Here is a 27,283-nt window from a genome sequence, read left to right on the forward strand (position 1 = left end):
TCTGCCATAGGCAGGGACACCTTCCACTAGACTGGATTGCTCAGAGCCTCATCCAGTCTGGCCCTGAGCACTTCCAGGGAAATTCTCTGGGAACACGTGGCAGTGTCACAGGAAAGAATTTCATCCTGATGCCTAATCTAAACTTACCTTCTTTCAGTTTCATAGGATCACGGACTGTGCTGAGTTTGAAGGGACCCATTAAAATCACTGAGTCCAGCTCCTGGCCCTGTGCAGGACACCCCAAGAATCACACCCTGTGCCTGAGAGTCCAAACACTCCTTGAACTCTGTCAGGCTTGGTTCTGTGACCACTTCCCTGGGGAGCCTGTTGCAGTGCCCAGCCTCTCTCTGGAGGAAAAACTTGTTTCTAATACCCAATCTGAACTTCCCAACTCAGCCTCAGGCTGTTTCCTTGGGTCCTGTCACTCTGTTTACGAGAGTGAAGAGGTCAGTGTCTGCCCCTCTGCTGCCCCTCGTGAGGTCGTTCAAGACCAGACTGAGATGTCCTCAGTCTCCTTTTCTCCAGATTGAACAAACCAAGTGGCCTCAGATGCTCGTCATAAGGATTCCCCTGGCCTCTCTAATATCTCAATGTTTTTTTTTTTTATATTGTGGTGCCCAAAACTGCCCCCAGCACTCGAGGTGACGGCACCCCAGTGCCCGGCCGGCCATGCTGTGCCTGATGCCTCCTGGACAGGGCTGGCTCTCCTGGCTGCCAGGGCACTGCTGGTTCATGTTCAACTTGCCATGGACCAGGACCCCCAGGTCCACTTCACTGCTGCTCTCCAGCCTCTCGTTTCTCAGCCTATAACACATCCAGTATTGCCCCATCACAGCTGCAGAATCCAGCACTTGCCCTTGTTAAACTCGATCTGGTTGGTGATTGCCCATCCCTTCAATGTGTCGAGGTGTCTCTGCAGGGACTCTCTGCCTTTGAGGGGGTAGACAGTTCCTTCCCAGTTTAGTGTCATCAGCAAACTAACCCAGTATTCCTTCGAGTCCTGTGTCCAAGCCGTTAATGAAGGTGTTGAAGAGAAGCAGGCTGAGGATGGAGCCCAGTGGAAGCCCATCAGTGACAGGTCCCCAGCCTGGTGTCCCCACATTCACTGTAACCTCTGTGCCTGACCCGTGAGCCCATTGCTCATTCTCTGTGTAACTGGGTTATCCAGCTCTGAGCTAGATATTCTAAAACTCTAAAGTTAATTAAGAGTATACATCTTACATATTTATTGTTAATTTTAGCTAAGTGACAGGAAAAAATAGCATGATGTTTATGGGTATCTTTAACTGATAATTAAATATAAAAATATTTTTGAAATTACTAATTAATTTACTACAGGCACAAAGTTATTCAAAGCAACATTAATTAAGAATAGTAATTAAGAATACCAAATATATTCTAATTTAAAGAGGGAAAAAATGAAATACTGGCTTGTGATGTGTTATTTCCTGATGAAGCACAAAATTGGTTAAAATAGTTGAAATGCAGTTTACTTGTATGGCCCAAAACCAATACCTGTTAGAAAACTATTAGGTACTAAGAGAATATTTGTGAAGTTTATGGAGGCAAATCAAAAGTGTTTCGTTTCAGGCAAATAAAGAAATCCCATTCTCTGTTTCCTACTCCATTTGTACTGCCCAATTCCCCAGCTGCCTGTACAGCTGGAGGAATTAAGCCTGCTTGAATATTTTAGATTAAAGCAGTTACAACTCAGAGGTACAAACCAAGATATATAAATGAAACAGCCTTGTTAGTTTGAAATTTCTTCTACACTACAGATTGAAAGGGGGATGGTTTTGACATGTGTGATTGTCCAATTATTTTTCTGGCATAGAAACACATGAAAAAAGTGTATGCGAACTGAAAGAAGGAAGGGAGAATTCTGTATGAAGTAATTGCTGTTATTTCCCAAATGAATCTCCTACAATTTCATTTGATACCACACTTGATTGCCTTGCAATGGTTGGTTAACTAAAGCAATTTTGTTTCCAGTTGGGTTGCTGTATTAATTGTACTTACACATGTATAAACATAAGGAATATCTCATTGGTATTTTAATAGGGGTATCTGTATGGATGGCCTATTACCATCCACTTATTTATACAGAGACTGAAACTCGGAGTTTTAAGAATTAATTATCATATAAAAATGCCATATGGAAAATTCTTTCGATATGCTTTATCTTTTAACCAGTAGTGTCATTTTATAGTCTTCTGTGTAAATGATGTTTTTCTATGTCTTAGTAATTTTGAGACCGTATTTTCTCCAATGATAATATGTAGGCTGGTATTCATGTACCAGCCGGGCTTAAAAATAATGACAGAAGGTCATGGGAGTATTACTTTGGAATTATGGTTTGTTTATCTTTTTCTAGTAGAAATTTTGGCTGCATAAAACGGTAGTGAAACGTTGCTCAGCAAAGAAGCAGAAGATGAAAAGGATAACTAAGATAAAACAGGTTTCCTTTCACCAGAGTTGATCCAAGCTGTGACCCACAAGAGCAGAGCTGTAGCAGGTGTCTCTGTTGTATCTTGCAGTTTGAAGATTTTCAGGACCGTCTGTAATTCATTGTGGTTGTTACAACAGTGGATCTTAAAATACAATGTATCTTAAGATACAACACTGTATCTTAAAAGCCGAAGCTGGAAATCAGACAAACCAACCATGAAACTTTCAGCTTTGGCATAGTTTCATTTTAAAGAAGCAGTTTACTAAACATATTTTGTCTCTAGAGAGAGGGAAAACTCTGTGAAGAAAACAAACTAGAATCCTTTTTCTCTTATCTCTTCAGAGATGATACAGTTCTCTCATGGCTTGTACCTCTGATAAATCTCTTTTGTGAGAAATGTTGCAGTTGAGATTTGGCATCAGATCAGCATGGGGAACTGGTCCTCATAGGTGCAAAGTAGATGTGGGATCCTTTCCTAGTAAGTCATATATACTTTATAATATTGTGATAGTTATAACACTAAACACAGGCAAAGTGTCAAAGCTGTCTGTATCTTCACATGGTACATTGATCCAAAATTCAGTGAAATAAATCTTCCATTAATTTTGATTCATTTTGGATAATGCCTCACATTTCTAAAGCCTCTGTGACTTGAAAAAAAAAAAAAACAAACCAACATCCAAGAGATCAATTTACATTGACATTTAAATTGACAGATGGTCATGCTTCTAGGGAGGATAACATTTTATTCTCTGAAGGGCTGTGTGCCACCTCTTCTGTGACCTGTGGCCTTAATTTGTGTATAATTTAAATTAAATGTGCCCCATGTCACTGAAAGGAATGCAATACTATTTTTCTGCCAGCGATTGCACTTGGACATCTTTCTACCCAAGGGATGAAGTTCTGTGTGTGTGCGCTGGGAGTAGTAAGAAGGTGAGGTAAAGAGGAAGTAAGGAAAAATCGTATTTACTGAAATTGGATGGGTTTAAGTGTTGTTATTATGTTTATGTGACATTTATCAAATCACATACCTTTTTGAGTCGTGGAAGTTCACAGTGAATGTTGCAGGAACAGGCATTTCTGCAGTTCTCTATAATGTTCGTTGAAGTGAGACAGGAGAGACAATAGTTACAGCCTTTGGAACACGCTGACTTCGGCCTCCCAAGATCTCCTTCAGTAAGGAGAATTTGATCTAAGTGTAGAAATCCACTGTGAACCTGTCCATGCTGAAGCTCTTTGGAGATGTGGCATGAGCCTCACCAGATCAGTGCAGAATTTGTCTGGCATTCCATCCTGGGAACAAGATCCCTGTTTTTATCTGTCTGTCCCCAGCATCATGTCCCCTAATCTTTGGATTCTTATTTCAAAAAATCTTGGTGTGCCTTCTGGTTTATAAATATCTAGCAGGCACTAGTTAAGTAAAGGAGAAACATCTCAAAGGCAATTAAAAAAAAAAAAAAAATCCAAACCTTTATGAATCCTTTTAAGAGCATTGTTGCTTGCTACCTTGCCTGGAGTTTTATAACTTCCTAGAGTCTCCCAGGTGAGTCTTTCAGTCTAGAAATTATTGACTTTCCTCTAAAATATGGGCTGCCATAGGACAGCTCTTCCATACTTCTGATCCATTACGTATCTGATAAAATCCTGTATGAGAATTACACCAATGAGTGTTAGTGTGATTAATCATACTGATTACTGAAAAATCCTTGATTTTTTTTTTTTTTTTAATATTATTTATTTATTTTTCACACTTCAGGAATTTTAAACGTAAAGAGTTTAAAGCTGATGAGAGAGACAGTGGTAGCAGTACAATCAGAATTAAGGTTACATATAAACAGGGATTTTAAATGTGTAGCTATAGAGAAGCTAGCTTTTAGTTTTTAGATACTGGTTATTTACCATCCCTTAGTATGCTTACCTTCAGTAAAGCAGTGTAACTTTATAATATAAATCATTGCAAAGTTCTCATCTGTGCAGTGAAGTGCTTCGCTGGTTGGAAACTTGCCAAAAAAGCTTTTAGAGTAAAGCAAAAAAACACCTTCAATCATTGTTGAGGGCTTTCAAACATTCTATTTTATCTGAAAAATCAAATATGTTAAAGACATCTAATACACTTTTTACTTATTGACCAGGCAACTCATTTAAAAAATGTGCAGCTTCTCAAAGAGTTGGAAGGAAGGATCTAGGTAAGAAGAAAAGAAAGAAAGGTGTGATTTCCATTATTAAGCTGACATACATGTGCATTATCACCTTCATTTTGAATGAGGCTTTAATGTGCTTTCAGAACAAACACCTTATTAAAAGCAAAATATACTATTGTCCTCAATTTATTAACACCCTGTAGCTTCTTCAGTTTAAAACCGAGAAGTACAATATGCTAAGAAAAGCTTTTTCAGGCTGCTATTGTTCACATTTTCTAAGAGTTCATTGAATTCGTGGCACAGATGAAGCTAACTGTTTTTTTGATGTTATCTTTCACCCTCAAATTCAGTTTCTCATGTCAGTCCAGGATAAGTAAATCATAGCACTGCTTTACTACCTTTGGTGAATCAGTAAAATCAATTAGAAATGGACTTCAAGGGTGCTGTTTATTTTTTCTGTAAGGTATTTTTGTCAAATACTTTAATTTCAAAATTAACAATATATTTTTCTGAGATTTTTCCTTGCCAGTATAATTAGGATCTGACTAGTTTCCTCACTTGCCCAGAAAAACTCATTCTGTTGGTTGTCACATATTATTCTGTCACTTTCTGCATAGAATTTAGGAAATGTGCCAATGGTTTTGAAAAAGGAGCATTAACCAACTTAACTTTGCTGTCAATATTTGCAAATTGGAAGAGAGAGGTTTTTGGTTTGGTTTTGGTTGTTTTTTGGGTTTGTTTTTGGTGGTGGTTTTTTTTGTTGTTTTTTTTTTGTTTTGTTTTGTTTTGTTTTTGATTTTGATTTTGATTTTGATTTTGATTTTGATTTTGTTTTTAATTAAAACTACAAAAAAACCCTGATTGAATATGCACAGGAAGTTAATCAATGGTATAAGACTCAAATATGGCTTTTCATAATGGAGGCAGACTTCTTAGTTTGAGAAATTCAGAAAATATTATCAAAGTTTGGCTCTTACTTCAGAGAAGGAATGACATTCATAATAGCAAACCTTAGAGGGATTTTAAAGGAAATTAGACCTAAATATTTTTGAAATATTTCCTGCCAGAAAGAGCAAATACTATAGAATAAATAAATAAATAAATAAATATTTAATTCTACATGTTTTATTTCATATCAAAATAGAACTTTTCTGAAACATTGAGCTGAATGGGTTGGATTTTTGGAGGTGGAGATATTTGTGCATTTCTTAATTTCATTTACTTTTTTTTTTTTTTTTTTTTTAAATGACAAAACCAGACGTGTCATCCTGGCCTGATATTTTATCTTCTTCTTTTGTCCCAGTGTCCCAGCATTCCTGTAAGATAGTAGAAGAAAATTCAACTTATCTTTGTCAAAGCTCATTACCTTTAGAAAAGGACCTAATGGGAGTTGGAAAGTTTCCATATTTGAAAGTTTGTAGACCTCTACACTCCCAAGAAGCCCTGTTCCTAGAAAAGAGGCTTGTGCAGTAGATATGAACAGAAAATGTTTGATGTCTGCACTCTTTTGCAGTTGAAATGCTGTAGAAATTCTAAAAGGTGTTTTATTTTACATGGAATTTCAAATGCTCTGGGAGCACGAGACAATCTTAATATTAAGAGCTGCATTTTGCTCAAGAGATCTGGGAGTTCATAGCTTTCCATCTTCAGTGTATAGTGTAATTCTCATTAGAATTTAAACAAAGGGTGAAAGTGTGTCCATTTTATGTCCTTAAAATGATGATGTGTGATTGAAATAGTGTCAGATACTTCTGTAGACTCGGCCACAAAGCAGGAGATGTACATTGCACAGAGCAGAGAAATTCATCAAAATTAGCAATATTCTAACATGTGCTAACATCATGCAAAGAAATGCTTAAAAATTCTACCTGATTTGACCAGAAATGTAGCTGTTAAGCATTTGCTTCTTTTTTCCCCTGTTAATTCTTGCTATGAGCATGTAAAAACTCTTCAAAAAAATGCACAAACAACTCTAGGTGTCCTTGAAGGCATATTAGGATTTAGCAAGTCTTGAGAAGTCTGGGCTAACTCTGTGACTGTGATTCATAGTTTATAGAACACACTATCATTTTGGTTTAATTTTCACGTTCGTTAGTCACAAATTATTGCATTGAAATACTGTGAATTGTAACTTTCTTGAAAATGTGAGAATAAATATAAAAATGACAGGACCAGATCCTTGCTTTTAAAAATGGGTGAATAATCCCTGATGAATTATTAATTCAGGTAGGATTGTCTTATTCCTTTGGGCATTACCACTTCTCAGGAGGGTAACTTCGGTTTTGCATTTCTTAGGAGTTACACAGGAGTACAGTAAAACTAAGAAGGTTGGCTCAGTAGATATTTTTCTGTGCTTGCACAAAATTCTGGTGTTTTCACCTGATAAAACTTCTTGTACTTTGTCTTTGAGGTTTCTTCCCTACATAAAAAATTAAAGAAAACTTCCAGCAAGAGTTTTCTACCATACTGAATATTCTCCATGTAGGCCAGTTTAATTTCATCTAATTTGCAATGGGCATCATAGTTTAAGTGACCTTTAGACTTAAAGTATTCTAAAATGCTCATAGAAGAAGTTTTGCCATAACATTTCTCCAGCTTTCAGATAGAACATTTCAGTTTTAATTTAATAGTATTTGCAGATATCTTTTTGCTAAAGCTGTGTTTCTGCAAAAAAGGGTGATTTGGTTTCTTTACACTTTTGGTGAGAGGTACCAGCAAAATCCCCAACAACTGAGTTAAGACTGAAGTTTTTTCAAAGCCATGTTATTAATATATTTATTAATCCTAAGTGATGGCTGCCATTTCTTCTGCTGATGGTTGACTTTATTTCTCTTATTATAGGGATCACACCAAATGGGTGATTTAATTCCAAGTTCTTCCAGTCTTTCTTGATCTCTAATGTTTTGGGTCTACATTATTTACATCAGGGTGTATAAGAGTATGTGAGAATATAAAACCTGCTGAGATGATGTTGGAGGCATGCAGAAAGCCAGACAAGGTGTTACCTCCTAGAGACCTGCCAGCTGAATTGAGAATGGTTCCTGGTGCCTGCTGTACCGCAGAAGGTGACATTGCTTAGGTGTCTTGGGGGCAGCTTAACAAGCACAACATGGATGAAAGCAGAGTATGTTCAGGATTGAGCTGTGCTTTATTTTGAAACACAGACATCATACTCTCTGTGAAGAGTAAAGCATGCTCAGTCCTAAAAATGTCCTGTGGTTACACATCAGTAAGCATCCTGTGTCAAGAATAAGCACCAAGAGGAAATATTGTTCAAGAGGAAATAAGTTTTTTGTTTAGCAACAGATACATAGCAAAGATAACTTAACCTTGAAAATTGGAAGGGAAAATCCATCAATTTAGTAAGTTCCTCAGACATTCAGCCAACAGCAGCAGGGAAATATCCCACTATTTCTGTGAAAATATTTACAATATTATGAACTCGGCCATGATTGTGATCTATGAATGTTGCTTTTATGAAAAATAACTATGACACAGACAGGATAGGACTTTACAGATTAGCATCAGTAGGTTTTACTGACACGATAATAATTCGCTGAATTGTCTACATGTACTAGTAAGAGTAGAGCAGTGCAAATCCATATATTTAATTGAACTTGTGCATGTTTGTCAAGAATAGGATGCACTTAATTCATTCAGCTCCTCATGTCATCTCTATACTGATAAGAAAATATTAAGATAAATACAACTGAATTCATCAAATTCTATTATTGTGCATGAGCTCTACAATACTATATTTTCAAGAGCTTTAAATGTTTTAGTATAAAACAGAAAATAGTCTTCTTTATTGCTTGAAGATAATGAGTTAAAGCTTACAGATTTCTGAGATATTAGATATGCTTTTCCCTATTGCTCAGTGTTCGTAAACATGTAGGTGACATTTTGAGAATAGGACAACTTTTAAGACTGGGCTGGTTCTACTTAAATGGGTAGAAGTTATTTATATGCAGACATCAATTGTATAAATTTTCCTCTGTGTTTATACTTACACATGCATTTATATATTTATCTGCATGCATTTATGCTCAAAGAGGTCATGCAATAGTGTTTATGTATTTATGTCTGTGAACAGGAACACACTTTTAGCTGTGTCTTCTTTTGGAGGTCTACAAAGGACTAATGCTGGTGGGCTCAGATACTTTGAGAACACAGTTCTCAAGTGGTTAAACTAGTATGTGCCCATCCTTTTGAAATGTTACCTCTTTCATGTTTTAAACCTCAGGAATATTTCATATTCAGTGTCAACAGTGTTATTGTAGCTTACTGCAGAAAAGAAGTCCTGGCCCTTGGGATCAGTATTTTTACAGCTGGCTAATGCTCACTCTGTGCAGGAACCCATGGTTTACTTATGCCCGAGATTTTCAGTTCACTGTGTCCAAAGAACACACAGACTCTGCTGGTCTCATCACGATAGTGGGGTTTAGCACAATGCTGATCATTGGACAAGTCTTTAGAGGTATTTGTAGTACATCGGCTGCTGAAATAGTTTTGGAGGACATTACTAGGCAAAGAGTGGCTAATTTGGATGGTTTCTGCTCATACAGTTTTCTGGAGCAGTAAGAATTGTCAGCCCATCATGTTCAGCGAACTTCCTAAAGTGAAACCAAAAGAAAATAGTCTCAAGAAAGGTGGATTGCAAAATTTATAATATGAACTGTGTAAAATGAGAAGGGAGAATAGGAGGGAAGGGAGAGGAAAGAGGCCCAGGAAGTTTTGGCTGTTGCCAACGAGGTCATTGATGGGAACAGTTTGGAATGACTGCTTTGCTGCAGTAGTCTCCTGCCTTTCTCCCCAGTTTTCACTGCTATGTCTTCTGTGGATGTGAATGTGGCAGCATCCTTGACAAGACACTTCACCCTGTTTTGCAGCATTCCCTCTTTCCTAGTCAGACTAAGTTTCCCATCTTCCATTATCCCTTTTTAAACATTGGTAGTTTCTCCCTCTTGTGCTTTCTGCAATATCAGTTCATGCCTCTGTACTAGTGTGTAATGATGCTGTGAGAGCTGAGCTGAGATAGTCCCAAGCCACACAGCATAAATTTCAGGGAATAAAATGGTGCATTTCTTCAAACTAAAATCAGTTTAATACATACTTAGCAAATTATTTCATACTCTCTTCTTCACTGTGGTCTTCCAGTGCTAAGCTCTTCCCGTAGTAGCCTTCTTGATTAGGGTTGCAGGAGCCTTTCTTTCTGACTGTCTTTTTAAACAAATACCTGCCTTAATTTCAATTTTTTTTTTTTTTTTTTTACAAGACAGAGCTATTTTGCTTGTTCAAAATTTCTCACATTGTCTGTCTCTTCACATCTTCACACTTTGGTGATATATCTGTCTGTCCACCCTGAATTTTAAAAGAGAGATGAATTTCAAAGTGCTGAGATTTGTACAAAAATTTGAAAGTGAATAATACAGTGTAAGGGCCCAAACTTACATGTGTTACCATAGATTCTGATGGGAATGCTAAAATGCTGTAAACTTAAATAAGTCTCTGCCTAGAATAAGATTAATCTATACAAAACTTAAAATATTTTTTTTTTTTAAATTGCGTGCAGTTTTGAACTAGAAGGATGTGCAAATCCATAACTAGATGATTCCTTCTCTGTATTGTTAAAGCCCAGGACTGTTCCCAAGGAAAGATTGCTCTTCTCTCCATCCCACTGACAGCCAGCAGCCATCAGTCTGGCTTTCGAAGGTTTCTCTGTATTTCTTTGCAGTTTGTGGCATAAACATCAAATACCTGATGAGTGAGAAACCCGTGTTGTGATCCATGCAAGGAGACACAAACCCCTTTTCATTCAGTGCTGTTGTTAAGGTGGAGAACGAGAAACATAATAACAAGATGTTGCTAGAACTCTTACATCCTATTTCTCTTCTGCAGGACTTCCAGCATACCAGTGTAACATGAATAATTAAGAAGAAAATTAATTTTGTTCTAATTATTTTTGATATGAACCTTTTGCTTGTAGTGATTAATTGGAAAAGTCTTCATAATTTCATACTAAACAGTAGAAGGAATATTTTCCAGCTGCTGGTTTCTCTCATGCTACTGAGCTACTTCTAAAATAAAGTGTGCTCCTGAAGCTTTGCTTTATTGCGGTGACTGAGTACACAACAACACAAAACAGCTGCCAAAGCTGAATAATTAAATTATTAATCTTTCTGTTCTTTATTAATTAGGTGAGCTTGGGATAAGTCTTAGACCCTGGTAACTACTGTCCGGAGTTGCTTTCTTTCTAAGACATCAGAGAAAGAGGAAACATAATTTAGATTAAGTCTTAAGAAAGATTTGTCTTTATAAGAGGCCCATTAAAACAATTACCAGTCAATATGCCAGACATTTGTTACATGGGTAAGCCAAAGTAATCTGAAAAGAAAACATAGCCTGACATGTTTTGAACTTTATTACCTTTTGTAAAAGTACTTTTCACATTTTCACATTTAGGAGGAAATGGAGAGATTTGGTTGGGTTTTTCTCATACATTTCATGCAAATTGTGTAAGATGAGTTATAGCAATTGTTTTGGGGATTTTTTTTTTTTTTTCTATTACTCTTTGGGGTTTTAGGTTTAAGTTATTGAATAAACTCAGTGAAGAATTGATCTGGACAGGGAAAGCTTTAAAAAATATTAGAGATCACTAAACTTACAGGTCAGTGTCAAGATTGTAAAGCGTGATCCAAATTTCAGATCATACTTTCATAATTTTTATATGAAAATTCATTTTTCCTGTGTTATATAGTAGTATAACACCCCATAGAAATATCCTAAAATCTTGTATTTTAGTTTTACATTACAAAAATAAAAAAAGCTTTATGAGGTTCTCTGCAGTTTAAGGAAAGTTATGTAAAACGTTGGCATTTTTCTATTCCAGTGAGAGTCTTAAAAGACATTAATGTTTTTTGGGTACTATTGCTTAGAATTTAGTTGCAGTGACTTTGTGTGATGTATTTCTTGTGATACACCTTTTTTTTTGTTTGTGTTCTTTTTCATGAAGATAAGCCTCAAAGTATACATACTTCAGCCACTCTTACTGATCACCAAGAAGCCACCCTCTTGAGTTTTATCATATGCCTAAAATTTTGTTCCTTTTTGTAACGACTGATTGCAGCTTTGCTAAAAATGGTCTTATTGGTTGGTTGTAATGGATAGAACACAGAAGAAATGTAACAAATTTACACATTTTTATGGGGGGGACGGGGACAAATTCTACTAAATGTTTGCCTCTAGCTTTGTAGAAAATAATTTTCTCAAAGGCTTTTGAAGATTTGTTGGAGTTGGAGGACTGGTATATTTTCTATATTCAGTTATGATAGTGTAAGAGGTTCATTACATCCCAGAATCTACATAAGCATGAATTCAAAGTGCCAATTTCTTGTGAATTCAAAGGAAACATGTCCAAATTGTTTAACTAGGCTCCTGTACTCCACTGGTGGCTCTAGTCACAATCCAGATAATATGCAATCAGTTTAGACTTTTTTTTAAATAATTATTTTATTTTTTAAAATTCTTTCATCAACTAAAGAAAGTAATGCTGAATAAATTATAATAAACATACTTTGCTGCTTTAATTAAACTGATCAGATAGTGTGATATAGAGGTTAATTAGCTGCTAACAAATTAATTTCATTTTCTCACCTGGAAATCTGCTTTATAATCACTTGCATTTTGCCTTGTAAAAAGAAGTTGCTTATACTTTGAGGAAGTTATTGTGATGAGAAAATTAGCAGTTTCCTGGATATTTTGGAAGCATTTATTTACCAAAATTAAAATAGATTTAAAATATTTTTGTTTCTCAGGGTTATCTCTCTCTTCCTTGCTTTTGGCTTAGAGGACTGGGGGAAGAATAGAGAGGATGATTATTCCTATTTTTTGACATATGTAGCTGGCTGTTTTAAATTTGATAACTCCAGGAGAGTCCCCTTATGATTTTCTTTCCTGGTCATTTGTCACACATGCAAGTACATAAAATCCTAGGTTTTACTGTGGATCAAAATATCATTCTTGAGGGTAATTTTTCAGCTTGACTAACTAAAACAGCAGTCAGTCTGTGATGTAGACAACTATAGCAGAGAATATCAATATGATTTAGTAACTTGGGAAAAAAAATAATAATACTATTCTTACCAATAGGCAAATTGCCAAAATACATTGTTACCTTAACAATTATCTGCATGTCTAACAGAGAGTGGTGCTTGACTGCAGGCCATTGAGCCAGAGGATGTCTTTATGCAGAAGTTATTCATGGAGTATGTTGTCTTCTTTCAAAAGAATAGAGAGCTCTACAGATTTTGATTTGGGTGTGTGTTTGTCTGACTTGTATTTCTCATCATCTTTTGGGCTCTATCACATTCAACCTCACACATTCAACTACTTTTGACATTTACTTCTACAGTCAAAGTGTGCAATTAGCACTTGAAATGTATTCTTAACTTTTATTCATGAAGTTAAGTATCATCCTGGCAGTTTAAGTAGTCCAATGGCGTTTCTAACAGTTATTTTTACAGTGGATTTTTTTTTTTTTTTTTGACATCGAGAAGTTTCTCCTATTCTTTACAGTTTCTGTGATGAATTATAGAGATCTGAAGTCATAAGTACTCTTTCTAATGTTTGTTACCCTTCTTTTTGAGATTATGCAGGTAACCTTAATACTCTTCACTACTTCCCTTTTTTTCTAAGTAAATGTATAATGTAGCGTAATACAGGCAAAAGGTAAAAGAAAAAAAATAGGTAAAAGAAAACAAAACAAAACAAAAACAAAAACAAACAACAACCAAAAAAAAGGCAAAAAACCCCTACTTATTGTGTCCTGTGAAAAATAGCAGGGTTTCCTCCTGAGGTTTGAATGTTATATAAAAAACCCCTCATACTCAGCTTTACTAATTATAATTTGCACAAGACAAATTAAATCAAGTGTGGCTAAATTCATCACATAATCAGATATTGTCCCGGTGAGCAGAAGGACACAAGGAAATGTGTCACTGTCAAGGTCAGGCCATTGAGTGGACCAAGGAGTGGATGGGTGGCAGCAGCAGCTTTACTCACAGTCCCTGGGCACAGGGAGAGCTGAGACCAGCCTGGGATATGTGGGATGTGAGATACCTAGGGAATATTTATGGTGGAATCTCAGATATTTCCAGAGTTTTATCTTCTTCCCAGTTTAGACTTTAATTAACTCTTTCAAGATCTCAGTTTTTAACTCAGATGTCTAAAATCCGAGCATCTTCAGCGCTGCAATCTGTGGATCTAATGTCAGATCACAATTCCTCAGAATTGATGTCAAGGGCTTTAAAGCATATCTTTCCTATAGTGCATTTTTATCTGGATTCTGTATGTATGCATTACACTTACCTAACATTTCTTTAAAAAAGGTTTGTATGTTTTAGTCTTTCTGTTGAGCATGCAGATGATTGATAAATTACTCATTTTATTTATCAATCTGATGCACTGTGAATGGTCAAGTGACCCCCTGATGAAAACTGTCAGTACAGTTTAAAGGTTTTCAGATTGATAATTTCAGTGAAGGAATTACCTGTACATGGATGCTGAAAAAGTTGACCTTTCTCACCATTTAAAATAAAGAATATTCCATAATAAAGAGTGTGCAGTACCTTTAATGCTCCTCTGTGTTATTTCCTGTAATCTTCACCTTCATCTTTTCATTTCAATTATTAGTCTCAGTGGAATCTTGAGAAAAGCTCTTTACACAAATCTGATGAAAAAGGCTTATCATAAATTATAGTGCAGACCTGGAAGGTTTTAATTAGTGTATGAAATTTAATATTCTGATAAAGCAGTTATTTAATCAAATTATGTTTGGGGGGAAAATGTCTAACCCAAGTGACTCATTTGTCCATATTATGGGTACTATAGTGACATATTTCTTGATAAAATATCATTTCACTGTTTTATTTTTTTATTTTATTAGTTTGATGTTCTTTTAATATCTTGGTTCTATTCCAGTTTTCATGTTTTGAGTGCATATTCTAACCAATTTCTTACAGCCCATGTTTAAGTTACCTGTGTGCATACACTGTAATTGTAATTGTAACTGGTTTAATTTATTGCCTGAAATTCTGTTCATTTTAAGGACAAGTGATAAATCAGTATTTTTGCACATGGATACTGAAGGGGAAAAACCAACTTATTAGCTGCTAAGCCCCTTATTTTAGATGTGTAATTTCACTTCTGTAAAATCACAAAGCTGTAACAAAAGAGATGGTAGTAGTTGATTTTTTTTTTCCCTGTTTGCAGGCTTTTATTCCCTAATGCTATCCTCTTTAAAAATAGATGTAATTTTTTGTGTGGTAGGCCATATTTAGCTTTCTTTTCTGAGAAGTCTAATTGTGCCTTAAACTGCATGTCAGACTGTATAAAGGATTAAGCTAAAACTGCCAGGATTATATGTCATAGAAATTGATAGGATGGGTTTAAATCTTAATTACCCCAAAGGTATTAGAGTGAACTTTTTTAAATATACTTCTTTATCCAGGAGGATAAAAGGAATACTTTTTTCTTTTTTTTTTTTTTTTTTTTTTTTTTTTTTTTAATTACTAAATGGATGTTTTGCCAAAACTTAATTTTTTTTTTTTGGTTGGGTTTTTTTTTTTTTTTTTTTTTTTTTTTTTAGGATTTGTGGTGATTTACACTAATTTTCTTTGGTCTGCCTAAACAGTGAAATGGACCAGTGTTATTAATATTTTTATTGCTTCATGCTAAGCAAAAAGACTCCCAGTTTTTTCACTAACATCAATATATTTTCCAAATGTGTGCAATTAGTATAATTTTAAAATGTTCTCCAAATTTCTATTTGTAATTCTAAGAACTTATTTTTAAACTGAAGAGTCAAGATCAGACTTATATTTGCTGTATGGTTTGGCATATCCCTGATTTTGATTTCTTCCTTTACCTGCAAGCTAAAAGAATCCTCAGTACTTGCAGATTATGTGCAATAGACAGTAGCTTTTTTACATAGAGTCACATTGGGTGCTTTAGTACTTCTTGGGTAAAATATTTAGATGTCATGGAAAGTATCCTGTTCTAAAACAAAATCCAAATAAACATATTTGGCTCTAATTTCATATTTTAAAACATGCATTTATAAATATGTAGTAATATATATTTGCAGTATTATCTGCTAAAATAATTTTTAGTTTGCTTCCAGGAGTTAACTGAAGAAAATCATTGAGTTGTGGAGACCTTCAACTAACACTCTTCTGTTTTCTTTCCTGAGGGAGTTAATTATTTTGTAGTCTCTGTAATGGCTAAAAGTGTAATTTTTTTACTTTAACATTTTACCTACAATTGTTGTGGAAATCCAGCTTTTAGGGAAAAAAGGATAATTGTGGTATCTGTCAAAATGAATACAGTATATTAATTTCTTACTATATGAAAAGGTGGAGAAAATCTTTTTCTTCTCTCTCTCTCTTTTTTTCTTTTTTTTTTTTTTTTTTTTTAATAATCAATTTATTTTCTTGTGATTCATTATAGAGTCTCATAAAATTCTAGAATTCATTTCAAGCAAATCTCCCCTGTAGGCCGAACACCATTTTAAGGCTACATCCCAGGACCTGGGTCCTGTATATTCTCTTGGAATCCCACTAATAGATCTGAGTTTTTAAGTAACTTTAACGACAGGTTCAGAGAAAGCAGCATTTCTGAATAGACTGCATTGGATGTCAGCTGAAAAAGACTTCAAAAAAGAACTTTTAGACTAGTTGGTGGAGCGCATACTGCACAAAAAGTTATTGGCATTCTAACATAAGATTTAGAGAGGAGATGTTCCTGTAGACACCACTACATGGCAGGAATGACCAGGAGCTTTCATTTTGGCACTTTGGAAAGGAGGGTGTAGATTTCTTACCACCAAAATGACATAGATATACTGTTACAATTTTTGCTATTCATATATGCCCGTATGCCGGTATGTCTTGTTGCAATATAATCCCTTCTTGTTGTTTATAAAAGGACTTGATTGAAAAAAGTGTTGTTTCCTGAGATAAAAAGCCAACTGCAGCTACATTCATGTAATCCTGTAATTTTGTAATCATATTGAATTTAGGCGTTTACCTGTTTAATCAATAGACCATGTCTGCAAACTTGCTCTATAAAGAAGCAAAATATTAGCGGTTGGTGTTGGTGTGAGCTCAGATTTCATCTGCAGATATTCTGTAAGCTGATTTTTCCTCATGCTTTTCTTCTCTAGACAATGAGACTATAGAGACCATCAACTTCAGATTTTGTGTGGTGAAATTTAAGAATTTATTTATAGTACCCAATATATAATGTTTCCTATTGAAATTGTTTTATACCCTGAGCTGGAAAACAGATTGAAATGAAAAGCAATGTAAAGACAGTGGAATAATCTCACTTCAGCAGATAATACTATCAGTGAAAGCGTAGAAGAAAAATAAAAGTTTAGGAAAGAGAAGAAAATACTAAGAGTCAAAAATAAAACATTTAGTACTTGGTCGTTAATGTAATTTTTATATGGCTTGCCACATGTCTTTGTCATATACTAAAACTTTTTACTTTGAAAGAGGAATTAAAGATGGTGAAAACCATAAAATCATATACTGATCCTGCACTGCAGTTTTTGCTTTATGCATATGGTCTCCTGCAGTCATTTTTTTATAGGTTCAGCTTTAGGACTGCCTCACCTAATCCCTTCATTGGTGAACAGAAGTATTAGTGAGTCTTTACCCCCTCTCTTCCACAGCATTACTGGATAAAGAACAAAAATAAATATCTAGTATATTTACACTGTAACTCTGGTTTGCTGACCAAATTTTCAGTATTACTCAGCGGCAAAATTGTACAGCAGTGGGAAAATTCAAATTCTTTGTGTCAAGAAGTTAATAAATAACTAAACTACTCACTTGAGAGCCAGCAACAAAGCAATTTGTTCTTGCCAACTAGAACTGGTTAAATTATGAAAAATTGTCCTCTAAAGATCTGAGTGATCCATGAATCTAATTTGTGAACCATACAGCATTCAGTGTGTCCTAGCACTGGGTATCTCATATTTTCTATATGAAGAGTAGTGCGATATGTCCAATGTCAGTATCAGTTTATGCATTATATAGGTAATATCTCCAGGCAGGGTAATGGACTACAAGATATGAATCACCTAACAAAAATATCAAAGCCATTTGGACAGGGAGTGTTTATTTTCATTAACTTGTAAATATATCATGTTCCTGAAATGTTATTCTAAAAGGTGATTTAAAAAATGCTGTCCAGTAGAGATAGATAGTAAAACTATGGCAGCTTTGAGAAAACTAAACAAATAAATAAAAATATAAAAGACAAGGAAAATATGATTGTAAAATAAAGAGTCATTTTGTTTAAGCAGATGAATAGAGTTACATCTGTTGATGTCAGTGTTAAAAATCCTATACAATAATGACTTGATAGCAGAATAAACAAGAGCAGTGGAGAGAGGCTCAGGAAATAAACTCATATCTAATGGGAGTCAATACGAAAGAGGACCTAATAGAAATTTTATTTTATGAAAATGTTCCTTTTAAAAACAAAACAGTAAACAAAAACAGTATATTCAGTTAATTTTACCTGTATTGCTTTTCCTGCTCTCATTTTTCCTTTAACAAAACCTTCTAGGGATGAGATTGCAAGGAAAATGCTTTAATACGACCTGATATCAAGAGTTGTGGTGAACAAAATTGGTTTTTTGTTTGTTTGTTTTTGGTTTTTTGTTGTTGTTGTTTTTGTTTGGCGTTTTGTTTGTTTGTTTGTTTGTTTTTTAACTAAACAGCTCACCTGTGATGAGAACACTTGTGTTAACATTTCTGCCTAGTACCACTCAGAGCTGCATCCTTCGCAGTTTCAAATGCTGTCTGCTAAGGAATCAGAGAGGCTTTTAAATGGATCACATTATTTACAGAACTGTTGTTTCATACATAGCTATTTGCAAAGTGAAGAGGAACCAAAGAAAATAGAACCTTTGCTTCTTCTGACTTACTATAAGGCTTCCACAAGCATTATATGGTCTTTTCTTTACAACAATCAAGTGAATAGGCAATTAGCTTCAGTATTTAATGATGAAAAGAATTTCCTCCTGTGTCTGTAATGCCTTGATGTCTGGCTTTGTTACGCAGCTACAGATGCACAACCAACTGACCTATGTATAGAAGAGTGCCTTGATGGAAAAGTGGAAAAGTTCATTTTGTGGGAAAAGGATGAATTCATGTTAATAGCATTTACCTCAAAATGGCATTTACCTCATCTGAAATAAATTTCATGTTTGACTCTCTAAAAGGTCACAGAGGAGAATAAATTATGTCATTATTTATGGAGTGAGCAAAATGATGGTTTGTAAAGATGAAGTGCATTAACTTGTAATGCATCATACTTTTTGAGTGAAAGTAAAAATTGTCGTTGGCTTATCCACTTGAAAAACGATTACTGAAAGCATTCTTTCCTGTTGGTATTTATAGAAGAAAACACTTTATTGTGGTCAACATTTCATTTAGATACATAAAAGGTATTACCATAAACAAAACTGAAAAAATAGAGACAATTTTTGGAGGTCAGCAGCAATCACCCATTTTAAGCACCCTGCTGGATATGAAGAAATGTAACTTCCCCTTTTCTTTAGTTATTCAAAATCAGTAAAGGTAATTAAAAAGACTGTGTTAATACATGTCTTTATTTGATACAGAAATGCACATGAAATTGATTTTATGCAAAAAGCTTTGGGCATATTGCAGCAATTTATTTGGTGGAAAGCTACTCCAGTGAACCTAAATCTTCAAGGCTTTTAAATATTTCAGTAATATTTCGTCAGGAAAAATAAAACCCTGTACTCCATAGGATATACCCCAATTTTCAAAAAGCTACAGAAGTTAACACTGAATGGAATTTCAGACTGATTTTGGAATGGGAACAAGCAATCTTCTCCTTCTATGTTTTGTTTGAATTACACGGTACAGGATTTCCACAGAGCTGCCAGGATCTGCTGTACACTCTCAACAGCCAGACTCTCCTGTGATGTGTTTTCACAGATTTTATTTTCGCAGTGGGAGGTGAATAAAACAATAAACGTGTACAGCAAATACTTACCCCACTTAGCAGAGCTTGTGCCTCGCTGCATCTGCTGCCTGCTGGATGTCGTGGTGCATAAATCCCCAGATTGCACAGTCAAAGTCACATGTCTGTGACAGAAAGAGCTTTTGGAAGCCTTTTATGAGCTTTGGAGTTTGTCCAATGTTATCTGTACTTTTGTAGTTGTGTTTTGAATGACTTATGCAGCCTCCCATGGAAGAGAAGGGATTCATTCATTAAATGACTGAAGTTAAGCACAAGCATGGGAAATCGTGCGTGCAACAGAGAGCAAGCAAAGATCAGAGTCTGTCATGTTTCAAAGAGTATACATAAAGAACTGGTGGTTTGTTGCAAAATGTAACTTGCAAAAATAGAGATTATTGCTACATAGATTTATTCTCTGCTTTCTAACTAACAGAATTACTCTTCTTTCTCTTACAGAATAATGATATAATCTATTACAATGCAAAAGACGATCAGAATGATGTAAGTAATATGTTTCATTTAATTTCATCGCCTGTAATCTCAGAAAATTAGGGGAATAAAAATATTAATGAAACTCCAAGACTATCATTTAAAGATTTGTCAGAAGCAAAAAAGCAAGAAACTTAAAAATGTCTTCAAAAGTTTCCTCAAGACTGAGACAATATTTTATGTTTTTATTCTCAAAGTCTATCTTGTTTCATACAGTCTGAATTACTGGTCAGGCAGAAAATGTGCTGGGAGAATGAAGATCCTGACAGCAGTATAACTCACTTTTTGAAATGTAATAAACTCATAATTATAGGATTGGAGAATCAAAATGATAAATGTAAATAATTCAGTTCACTCTGAAGAAAACATTTTCTGGCCTTATTTTCCAAGATCATATGATGTTGTTCTGTATTCTGTGTAATAAATTTTTTACATGAGGAGAAAGAAGATGTGAAATTATACCGAATAATTAATTTCATTCAGTGTGTGATCATTTATGTGACTGTAATAAGATTTGGGAAACTTGAAAATCCAATCACAAGATTTAAACTAAGTGTATGATACTTCAATTCCTGGTTCACTAAAACTCATAGCAGTTGGAAGTCACCTATCTGCCATTAACTGTTAAAATTTTTTATGTTTTCTGGAGACAATGTAAGTTATCCTCACCTTCACCGGAGATAATACAACTGCTTGTCTTCATTATAGATTTAATATATAAGGCCACAGAAAAATGTTGTAAATGTCTTAATCAGAATTGCCAGCATCTTTCATTTGCACTTTTTAATCAAGCATACTTTAGAGATTGATGGCCTCACTATTGTAATTGATGCTTCTGCTGTAAGGCAATTAAAGAAGGTACATAGATCATGTCAAGCAGGACTATTTTATGCAGTTGTATAGAGTTATGAGTACTTCATTTCAGATACCACAACTACTGTCCTGAGTTTTAAAGTTTGCATGATTTAAGTAAAATTCATTACAAGTAACCTAAATTTGAAATATATTATTCTGTTCTCATTAAATTCACTGGAAGGCAGGTGTCTTCCTGCCTTCCAGCGGATTATCTGTGGAAACAGAATTGCCAAACTTAAATTTTGGATTTTTAATCTAAATATACCAGATAGTAATGGTAGATTGTGATGTGAAGTAAAAACTGTGATGTATCTGTTATGATTAAGTAGTACTGGGAAAAGTCTTGAGATTACTGTTTCTACAACCAAAATCCAAACCTGTTAGGCAAGGCAGGAAGGGAAATGCTATTTCAGAGTTTAGTCTTTGTTGTCATGATTTTCTTCAGGATATTCTTTTCCCTTCAAGAAAAAAGTACATACACACACACACACTAAAACAAAGTTTGTTAGACAAGATATCCTGTTTTATTTCTGTTTCAGTTTTATTTCTATGTCTTTTTGAACATTCATTAGAATGAATGTTCAAATTATGTTTCTTGTCAAGAAGTGATAAGGATACAACAGTCAGTGATCTGATCAGTGATTTTTTTGAGAAGACCTTAATCTAGATCTCAAGTATGTGTGTAAATACCACAGGTTCTTCCCTCTTCCTGCCTCAGAAATAAAAATTCTTGGAACAGCTTTTTTTTTTTCTTTAAATATTGAAACATTTTAATAGAATAATCTCTCAATTAGTTGTTAATAAAACTGTGTTTGCAATCCATTCCCTTCTGTCTCTAACAAGTCCACACCTTTTTTTCCTCTTCCATGCTGTGAGCCTTCATTTATTCACTGGAAATGATATTGTATTTGTCTTTGAGTACAATCAAGAATAATTAGTAGCAGAAATTAATTTATTAAAATTAGGCATCTAAACTAATCACTGTGGATATCTCTAGAGAACTGTTCAGTTTGTTTTGAGACAGACATCTCGGGTTATCTGAACTGAATCAGTTCTAGGTGTGTGTTTCTTTGTGTTGACCAGGTCCCTGTAACAGATCCTTTTAGATCTTAACTTTTGGATGCTGAAGAATTCAAAGAAATTAATCTCACAGGTCTTACCTGGCAGTTTTTATTTGTCTCCACGCATCCTTTGAATATTACAGTCTTTTCAGAAGAGCCGTCCTCTTAAATTCCGTGTATGTTTCTGGTGTATGTTTATATGCTGCAGTTCACTTTTCCTTTGTTATTCCCATTTCCATACCACATTCAGGAGATCCTTCTCTCATTTTTCATCTGCTGTCTTGATGGGCCTTTTCAAATCTCATGACTGGCCTGCTTGTACTTAAAAAAAATAAAGAAGCACATGAAGGCCAATCATTCTCTGGCCTTTGGATTTATCAGTCTCTCAGATAAAACGATCAATTTGTAACCCTATAGTCCATCAATCAGTAATAGACCTTTTGTACTCTTTATCTTGCAACAGCAATTATATTCAGCTTGCTTATTTCCCCCTCCCCCCAGCGCTCCATGTAATGTGTGAGCACTTGATGATAATTAATGAGTTTTCTCCGCACAACAAGGTAGGGGGTATTATATTTCCATTTTTTATACCTCATAGGAAGATAATGGCCAAACTTGTAATTTAGTACAGGTCTCTCAGGTTTTCATTCACTGTCCTTTTCCCAAGAACTCTTTCAGCTTGATATATTGCAGCCTGTTTGTGCACTTTAATTTGCAGGTGTCAACAGCTTGTTGTATTTGGACAAATGCTGCAGTGCTTTTATTGGACAACTGAGTAGTCCCACATTAAGCTGCTCTTTTCCATTAGTTTTCATATTGCTTTGCCTGTTTTCTCATCTAGTCTTTGTACCCCCATTTTATTTATAGTAATTTATCTTCACTGCTCAGTTCTTCCTCTTCTTTATGTTGGTCTCCATTTTGTTTTCAGTGATTCCACATGTAGGTTATTATTTCTTCCTAAATCTATTTTTTTTTTTCTGTTTCCTTGTAATCAAGTAATCCACAACTCATCTATGCACTAAATTTCTCAATTGCTTAATTTTCATTTATCCTGAATTCCCTTCTAAACATTTCTCTCATCTCCTCTTTGAATCTTGCTCCTTTTCCAAAATTTTTAGTATAATTTCTTGTCATGGTTTCATAAAATTTTTCACGCACAAGTTACAACAACCTAAGGAAGTGATTTGATGGAAAGAAGGATGTAATGCAAACAAAGAAATGTCTCTAACATCAAACCAGCCGCACATCATTGAAAGTCTCCAGTTTCCCTGTAATCCCTGGACTTTAATTGGGAGCAGCCAGTTGTATCTCCTGGCAGGAGCTGTGTCCCCAGTTAGCGCAAGTGATTTATTACACATTGCCTTCACTCAGTCTCAGGCTGGCTTGCAGTCATGACTAACAGAGCTGTGCTCCATGTGCAATTATTGATCACGTACTAAGTGATGGTAGCACTTCTTATTTCCTTTTACAGCGCTAACGTGGAGGCTGTAAAAATTATAGGTCAGTTTGGGCAGTAAGTATCTGCACAAAGCGTGAATTCAGAATGTGACTAGGAGTCAAGGTGTGGGTTCCACTAGGAGCAAAAATCTGAAACATGCCTGTGGTTGATTTTAAAACGAATGCATTTTTTTTTTATTACTCTATAATAAAGAAGGAATAAGTCCTTTGAAACTGATGTCTGTGCCAAATGGTTTACCATTTTTTCCTAATTCCTATTATTTTGGAATATTTTGTGAAACATTAGCTCTCTTTGAGTTTAAACTGCAGCATTAATGCAGCTATCAGGTTTATATCAGTTTTATAAATACTGATAAAAAATTATAACTGCATCAAATTGAAAACTGTTGTAAAAAATATGAAAGGATAATTATTTTTTAATTTAAATTGCTCAGAAAAATCATGTTGTGTTTTAACCAACATTTTAGAAAAGAAAATAATTTCCACCCCTCAAGCATTTTGCCTTTTTTAATTTCCAACCCTCAAGCATTTTGCCTTTTTTTTTTTTTTTTTTTTTTAATATGAAGAATAAAGATTGGACATAAGCAAGCAGAGGCCAGAATGGTTAGAGGCATGTTCCTTGTGGGTCTGCTTCTTTCCAAGAGAGACTTGGAGATTTAAAGGCATTGACAGTGGCTTTGGAAGTGTATTGAGTCTCTGCCTATAGCCTTACACAAGTCTTGCATTTTCCACTGCTTTACGGTATTAAGGTTGCAAAATCCGCTTATATGTGCACCAATGATTAATTTAGTAAAAAGGAGTCTGTTAATGAAATATCCCAGCTTTACTTGTAAGCAAGTCTGCACCTCCTGTTGATTTGATCAGAGAAATGCTCTTTTTTTGTTTGTTTGTTTCCCTCCAGCCGCAAAAATACTCGTTCCCTGACTTTTCTCCTTATAATATGCATTGAAAATGGCAGAATAATTTAATTTATACAAGTATGATATTTTATGTATTTTGTAGCTGGACATCAGAAAGCAAAAGTCTCCTGTGTACACCAGTGTTTCAGGAGCTGCGTGTTGGGTCAGGTAGAGCCCTTGAGGGGAAGATGGCACCTGGATGTGGTCAGTTTAGAAAAGGATCGGGAGCTGAGGCAGGCCAGATGGGGACTCCAGTGATCCAATCTCAGAGGTGACAGGTATGAAAAGACTTCTAGAGACTGAAAGGGTGATGCCAGATCTCTGCAAGTCCAGAAGCTGCCGGTTGAGTGAGACTGATTGTAATGACTGGCCCTGACACTACACAAAATGCTGGGACAGGGACTGCTTTCACATGTCATCCAACAGATACAGATTTCCTCTGGCTTTTTAAGGTTTTTAAACCTGATTCTGATAAAACAGAACTTTAAGAAAGCTCCCTTTTACGTGCATATGTAAGAGTAGTTCTGTCTCCATGATTTCAGTGTGTCTGGGATGCCAGCATGCAAATAACTAAATCAGCATCTTACTGTCAGGTTTTTTCTGAGCTAAAGCTACTAAACTTTCAATGATTCATAGACAGAGAAGGATGGGCATTTCCAATAATAAATTTGTCTCAAATCATTTAGGATGAGCTTAAGTGCTAAGCTGTAGAGGATCTAATTTCCTTTTGCAATAGGGCAGCCTAGCAAGAGTAACCAGCTAACTTCTTTAGCTCACTTAGGTGTCTTATTCCCTCTGAATGACAACCAATGTGGTTTGACATTACAGTCACAGTTATGATGTGTTGTATTTCTTTTCATCTTCTCTTTGTCCTTTACTGCTTCGATACTGAAGAATTTTTTTTTAATGATTCATAAAGAATTTCTGCTGTTCTCATTTATGATGGGCAAAGTCTATGTCATAGAGATTGGAAAATCAAGTTAGATAACTCCACAATAACGGTGATTTGCTCACCCCTGTGAGAGAGGTGCCAACAAGTAGGTGTTGTACATACAGCATATCTATTTAGAGCTTATCTTCATGATTGCTCTTTTTCAAGTGTGTAAGTTGCAGCTATTTTTAGATTTAATTTCTCTGTCTGAACCTACCAAGGTTTTTAAGCAGGTCAAGATATTGCATATATCAGATTAACTAATATTTATACATATTTACATACTTAGTTCTCATATTTTCTGTTTGTCATATATCTTGATGGTAGAATTAGGCATGTGAAAATTTCAATGGAAAACATAATTTATCGTTTGTTGTAGACAAAAATTTAGACATTCTTGGTGAATGATGATACCAAAGTGGGCTAGTGACTAAATTTGTAAATAGATTGAAATATTAATTGAGTGATGGTTGGTGGAGATATTTTGAATTTGAATTTTTTGAGAACTTGGGCTGCATCTATGCCATCTGATTCTTAGCAATGTGACACGGAGTCTACTGAGTTTTTGTTTGTTTCAGCTCCTCATTGTAGTGGGTTTTAGCTGCACAGGCAAATGCCTTATTCTAGCCTTTTTTTTTTAATATAGACAGAGGACACATTTTGACAGGATAGACCGACCTAGACTGTGAGAGGGAAAGAAATTTGAGCTAGTATAAATTTTATCTTTCATTATGGAAAAACTATGAGTAAAACTGGTGATGGACCTCTGTAAGGAACATTTTGATAACCTTACAGAAGTTTCATTAAATCAAACAAAAAAAAAAATCTGTAATAAATGTCATATTTTTCAACTATATTTTCATTTTTATTAAATATATATATTGAAAATGAACCTATATATTTTGGTAATGGAATGTATTGTTTGGAATTAATACCTAAAGTCAATAATAACATTTTATGAAATGAGGACAAAAAAATGATATATTCACATAGACTCCCTTACTCATTCCATTTCTGAAAGATCTTCCTAGTTGTTGTGCTTTTTGGATCCTGAGTATTCCAAGCCTCTTTCATGTGCTGCTCAAATATGCAACATATTCATAGGTATTTCTCTTATAAGTTATTGTATTCTAGATAGCATACAGCATACTTAGTTTAGGCACATATGTTGATTTTTTTTTTTTTAAATTTGAATTAACATGTTTTAAACTGAACTGCCATAAAAAGGTAATTTTTTTTTTCTTTTTTATGTAGCAATTTACTTCTGCAGAGTGTTGTTTCTTGTGCATTGTGGTGTATAATAAAAATAGTATTCATGGCCAAAATACACACTTCTTTCTGTAGTGAAGATTCTGTTATATAAGTGAATTCTCTTACAAGACAACACACAGCATTTTTCATATATGGGAAGGAGTGAGTAAGCAGGAAAAACATATTTTTATGTTTTTATCTTTCATCTGTTGTTCATCATTCTTTATATACAAGAGGACTTTCTAATTTTAGTAATTTCATGGTATGTTGACCTCTAGATTTTTTAGGAAAATTTGAGTATTCTTGCTGAATTCGTTTCTCTCTCAGATCAGGAACCCTGTGTTATATGACAGAGTGATTTGGATGCCATTCTTTGGAAATCATTGGAACTGATAGTGAGGGCATGATTGACTTTGTCTGCTTTAGTACCAAGAGGTTTTTTTGCATTGTTTAAGAGGGAATGTGTTATTTTTACCAAGTATCACCGGGAAATATTTAGGTCCTGCCGTTTCAAGGTCTTACAGGTAAGCTTGAGTACAGCCCACAGGGGAAAAAAAGTCATTCCTTTGAGCTCCCTATTGCAATTATAGTGATCTATTGCCACAGGAAGCAGGGGTTCTCTCTCTCTCTCTCCTTTTTTTTTTTTTTTTTTTTTTTTTTTCTCCCTTAGCATTATGATTAAAAAA

The 27,283-nt window shown here is 34.9% G+C and overlaps 1 protein-coding gene across 6 annotated transcripts in view; it reads left to right on the forward strand.

Annotated features, from left to right (window-relative positions):
• The window catches only part of CACNA2D1 (calcium voltage-gated channel auxiliary subunit alpha2delta 1), a 368,498-nt gene that overhangs the window by 174,983 nt on the left and 166,232 nt on the right, over window positions 1–27,283 (forward strand). For all 6 annotated transcript variants that reach the window (XM_058420484.1, XM_058420485.1, XM_040063345.2 and 3 more), the window contains exon 5: window positions 20,110–20,154. In XM_058420484.1, coding sequence (XP_058276467.1) covers window positions 20,110–20,154 — 45 coding nt within the window. The remainder of the gene's footprint in view (window positions 1–20,109; window positions 20,155–27,283) is intronic.

Source organism: Hirundo rustica, chromosome 4 (assembly GCF_015227805.2).
Source record: "Hirundo rustica isolate bHirRus1 chromosome 4, bHirRus1.pri.v3, whole genome shotgun sequence".
Lineage (NCBI taxonomy): Eukaryota > Metazoa > Chordata > Aves > Passeriformes > Hirundinidae > Hirundo > Hirundo rustica.